The sequence below is a fragment of the Wasmannia auropunctata genome, unplaced genomic scaffold, assembly GCF_000956235.1.
Source record: "Wasmannia auropunctata unplaced genomic scaffold, wasmannia.A_1.0 LD336090.1, whole genome shotgun sequence".
NCBI lineage: Eukaryota > Metazoa > Arthropoda > Insecta > Hymenoptera > Formicidae > Wasmannia > Wasmannia auropunctata.
Genome location: NW_012026800.1, coordinates 4,978,770 through 4,984,153, shown reverse-complemented (window position 1 = coordinate 4,984,153; position 5,384 = coordinate 4,978,770). Strand labels below are relative to the sequence as shown.

General features: G+C 35.2%; 1 protein-coding gene across 1 annotated transcript; it reads left to right on the top strand.

Moving 5' to 3' along the window:
* Positions 1-30: 30 nt before the first annotated feature.
* Positions 31-1,448, top strand: LOC105447989 (F-box/LRR-repeat protein 2-like). The gene is made up of 3 exons (XM_011686328.1): positions 31-341; positions 427-745; positions 861-1,448. The coding sequence occupies exons 1-3, from the start codon at positions 32-34 to the stop codon at positions 1,204-1,206; spliced, it is 975 nt and encodes a 324-aa protein (XP_011684630.1). The 5' UTR covers position 31; the 3' UTR covers positions 1,207-1,448.
* The last annotated feature ends 3,936 nt before the right edge of the window (positions 1,449-5,384 follow it).

Genomic DNA, 5,384 nt, shown 5'->3' with positions numbered 1-5,384 from the left:
GAAAAACTTAGATGTGACGTCATTAAGTCGCATGAGCAGAGTCAATAAGCGCTTTAATTATTTATCACGCGATCCTCTGCTGTACAAATGTTTGAACTTACGGAATATACACCTAACATATATGCATACAAATATCTGTCAGTTATTTGATTACTTTGCACCCAGATGTAAACGTATACTACAGTTAGATTTGGCATATTGCAAATATTATGCTCCGTATTTTAGGGAATTTTTAGAAACTTGCTGCAGACATTTAACACACTTACGATTAAGTCACTGCAGATATGTTTTTTATTCTGGACTTCTGGGTGATATTTCAGAACTATGCAAAAATTTGAAAGGTACGTACATATACATATAACTCTGTGATTGTTATGATTACTGATAATTTAAATATAATTATAATGTTATACATATATTTTTTAGAATTGGATCTAAATTACTGTAAAGACATAAGACACAAAAATATTTCACACCTCAAAAATTTACAGTTTTTGGAACGTTTACATCTTGAAAACATTTTTTTATTAGAATCTAATACTTTATGTGAAATACTACAGAAAAATCGACAGATGCGTGATTTAAATTTAGCAAATACGCGTTTAAACATAGATACTGCAGTCGTTATAGAATTAAAAAATTGCCTCAATTTGGAAAGATTAAATTTAATGCGATGCTCTATTACATCGCAAGAGATTTATGCTCTTGCCGATTGTAAGAATTTGATAGAAATAAATTTTTCTGGGTACGTATGTGAAAGTGTTTCTTTAAAAATATATATTATTGTACTCTTCTTTGAAATATGTATGTTTATCTTTTATGCATGCAATTGCTTTAATCATATTGGCTCTTGTTTACAGATGCCGGATAAAGGATTATTGTGACAGGAGTGGTGCCTTCAGTAGATTGTTTTCTTCCTGTAAACGCCTGACAAAAGTCGACTTGAGCTATTCTGATCAGTATAAACCTCTCAATAAGCGTGATTTGGAAACACTAGCGTTGTGTAAAAATTTAAAATCTTTAAACTTGATGAGCTTGGATTCTGTGACACCTGCTATATGTTCTCAACTTTTTACAAAATGTACTAAATTGAACGAAATCGATCTTACTTTTTGTAAAAATATTAGTCAAAACTTGGTGGACCAGTGGAACGAAATATACAATGAAATAATTGTATATAAATTTTCACATAGGCAACCCCGGTGATAAAGTTTCTCTGAATTTCTCTGAAAGACTAAAAATTAATTTTCTTGAAAATGTTCCTCATTTTGGATATGTTGCAAAGTTCTCAGAAAATTTTTTAGTATTATTTCAGAGACTTATCAAAATATTTTAGTAATTTTTAAAGATTTTCATATTAAAATGACACTTTGTGATGATTCATGACTATTCAATGTTAATAGATTCATATTTGTAATAGATCAGATCAATAAAGTTATTTAAAAAATTGAAAAATGTTTTTAAAATAAATTTTAACATTTTTTAACTTTCGTACTAGGTGTGACATACTCCAGCAAAATTTAAACTTGTATAACTTTTAAAAAAATGTTGCGCGCAAGTTTTAAACCAATGCTGTGACGATTGGAATTATTATCGTACTTTAAATTGGTATACTTAAAGTGAATACAACATGGGATATGAGATATCTCACATATGGTTTCCTATGTTAATATTTTTTACTTGGTGCACGGATGGTTAACAATTGCACAATTTCCAAAAACATTACTCAATTGCTGAAAAATTCAAAGACTTTTAGACACTTGAATATGATTTTCAGAATTATTTGTAAATTTTCGAATTTTAGCGAAATTCATAGACTGACATTTGGAAATGAATTTGAGAGAAATCGCTGAAAGCCACTTAAAAGTGAGAAACCATGAAAATATAATTTTCAGAGACATCACTGAATTCCTGAGTTTTCGATGTAATCGGATTTCTTTTCACCGCAGCGTTTCGGAAACCAGGGTCAGACAGTGTCGTTTACCTTCCAGCCGGTGTCGCGGTGATGGGCCGTGTTCCCATCGTTGGTCTTCTCTCTAAGGATGTAATCCGACGGGCTCCTGGCTGCCCGTCCGCCTTGATTCTCGTTTCACGGACGCCAGAACCTTTTACCCCCAAGGTTCAAGGAAATGACAACTTTACCCTGCTTTGGGTGATGGGCCCGTCGCTAACATCCGTCGCGGCTCCTTTCCTTTGGCCCGCGGACGCCTTTTCGCGCCTCCCCCGGTTTTGTAGAGGAGATGCCCGGCAAGGAAGTTATTTCGATAAATATTCTTAGGATATTTTACTGATAAAAATATATTTATTTGATTGCTACTTATTTACAAGACTTTACACCTCCGTCCTCGATATACCGGTCCTACTTCGCTTTCGTCACGGCTGATCGTCCTCTACCTCAAAATCGCGCGTGCTTTTCTTTTACATACGTTCGCTCTCGAACCACTTTGCCGATCCAAACAGACCTCGGATTATAGTTGTCCCAATCGCATTTCGCTACTCTACTTTTCTTTTGCACGACTCTCGGAAAAAAGGTCTGTTGCCTTCTCTTCCGCCGCTTAATCCCTCTTCCAGCTCACTTCCGTTATTTACGGTGGGGTTTTCATCCGTCATCTTTCTTGACTCTCTGCCGTTTCGGACCGCAAAGTATACGCCGCTTCGTATACGCAAAGATTAAACGATACATAATATTAACTTTCTTATTTTATTATTATAAAACAATAATTATTACAGAACAACCATTATACGTCCGCGCGACTCACACTTAGTCGCGATGCCGATCACTCTTAATTGTGTCTCACCGTCTATCTCGATCCCGCGACCGTCGCGGTCGGTCCGTTCCTCCTCAGTGCTCTCACCGTGCGCTTCGGTCTCGCGACCGTCGGTCCGCTCCTCATCCGCGATGTTCTCGTCGTATGCCTCAGTCTCGCGACCGCCCGTTCGCTCCTCATCCGCCGTTTGGGCTTTATCCGCCACCATCATTTTTTTCACCACGGTATCGGCTGATGCGGACGGGTCGTGGAATGACACCGATCGCACCGAGAGATTCAAGAACTTTCGGATTCTTATGTATTAATGAATAGATAATAAAATAAAATTCATATTTGCCACTATATATTAATTAAGAGAAAGTAAAATGTTTTTTTTAATAAGAATTTCCATCATTCAAAAGCCCTACTCATTTTAATATAATAGTAAACAACAGATTCTTTTTAGTTCTATACATCTCTGAAGGGTTTTCATTCATTAGTAAAAAAACTTGCATAATAGCATACACTTCTGATTGTTTTTTAATGTACACTTACAGATATCTTTGATATATAGAATTTTAGAAAAATAGCTTTTGACTAGACATATTTTCTGCCTGAATAAATAACTTTCTCTCATTTATTTGTGTTCAAAATGCTATTTTCCTTGGCAAATGCTATTTAACTGAACCGTTGTTAGGCAAATGTTATTCAACGAAGAATGCCTCCACGCATATACTTTACAACGCAAAGCTAAGTTTCATATTGGTTTACAACTTCTTACGCAAAGCGAGATCCATCCCACACCAAGAAATGGTTTCGATTAGGTCAGTTTACTTCGATGCGGAGCCCCTTTCCCGAAGGGGGAGAGCGGAATATACTGCCTCTACGCATATACATATACTTTACAACGCGAAACATGGAATGATGTTTTTTGCCACTTTTGACATTTCTTTGCGATAAAACGGAAACTGCTTTTTATATGAATCCAATGAAAAGTGGTCGCCATTTTCATTCTAATTTACTCAAAATCGTGATGCGCTAGACAGAATTCTGCTAATAACATCATGTTCAGCATAAAAAAAATCTTGGGGAAACGTTTAGCCGCGCTTTAGAGAGAAAAAAAGTGTTTTTGTAATACAGTGTATAACGTATTAATGTATACAGTGTATATTTGTTACTAATTGTATAATTGTAAATATGTAAAATTAGTCAAATTATATTTTAGTTCTTTAATATTGGTTACCTATATTAAATAAATCTTATTATATGCAATTTAGTGATTTTAGAAATAAAAATAAAAATGTAAGGGGATTATAGGAATCAAATTCGAATAATAAACAATAAGAGGGCTAATGGGCCGAGCTGGGCGTGTGCTTATATTTATATTAAATTTAACCACATTTAAAATGTATACGATAAATCACATCTTTTAAATACGGACTTATAGATCGAGTCATGAAAATGGATGACAAGGTAAAAATAATCAAATAGTGAAATTTAATCTGTATGTGAACGATTATTATATTTATTGTAAGTGTATTGCGAAAAATTTCTTTAGCCAGTAGCTAGCATTACATGCGCGCGCGCAGCAAGCACACAAGATGTAAGTCCGACCGTGTAACCTCCCTGTAAGGGGTACACCTCGAGTAATGCTAATACCGGCGACCTTACACATACAAGTTTTTACAGAAAAGATCTGAAAATGCATTACTCAATTGGAATTTATAATTTAGTGAAAAAAATTGTGGCCAAATGATTAAAGAATACATAATTTTTAAGGGGAAATATCGAATTTTACAATAGTTACAGAAATTTGTAGAAAGAATTTTGTTTATCTTGTGCATGCTAATCTTAAGTCGTAGGAATTGACCTATCACGGTCGAATGTGAGGAGAATAATTGACTGCGATTGGTCAATTTCCTACGACTTAAAACTTAAACAGCTTCTACAATGCAGTTTTGCAGTGTCGTGACTTTAGGTTTGCAGTCTTAGGGATAATTCACATTGACACCGAAAAGCATAATTTCGGAAAGGCAAAAACCAATCAGAAGTTATACACACGGAGAAATGCCTGCCCATCATGAAGTTGCATGCGTATCGGGACGTATTCGGAACTCATGCTTCTTTTTCAAGGTCCATCTACAATGAGAGTAGTAAGTTGTAAGCCGTAAGAATATAAGAAATATAGTCGACTGTGATTTGTCAATTTCTTACGGCTTACGACTTACTATACTCTCATTGTAGGGGTGCGTTCCGTATTAACGTTCGGACGACAACTTTTTGTCCAAATCCGTTCCGTTTAAGCTGTGTGACGTCATAACCGCGTTCCGTTTTCACAGTTTCCAAACGCCCGGGCGACAACTTTTCGTCGTGCTCGGGACTCCGACGAGAAACGTCTCGCATGCGCAGAACGGCGTAGGTCTATAAAGCGCGACGGTCAAATATATATGTATTTGCATTGTATGTTATGTTTATGTTCTGTCAATTTGTGTTTATAAATATAAAGAATTATATATTATGTTTGAAGTTTTATATCTGAATAAAATTGTTTATTGGCTCGTATTTAGAAATAAAATTAGAAATAGAGACTAAGCAAATTAAGATGTAATATAGATATAATTTTATCGAATAAAGTTA

Excerpts from the sequence above, each read along its gene's own strand:
- LOC105447989 (XM_011686328.1), top strand. The coding sequence starts at position 32 with ATGAGCAGAGTCAATAAGCGCTTTAATTATTTATCACGCGATCCTCTG. Across the intron at positions 342-426 it reads ACTATGCAAAAATTTGAAAG|AATTGGATCTAAATTACTGT; the intron begins GTACGTACATAT and ends TATATTTTTTAG. Across the intron at positions 746-860 it reads ATAGAAATAAATTTTTCTGG|ATGCCGGATAAAGGATTATT; the intron begins GTACGTATGTGA and ends TCTTGTTTACAG.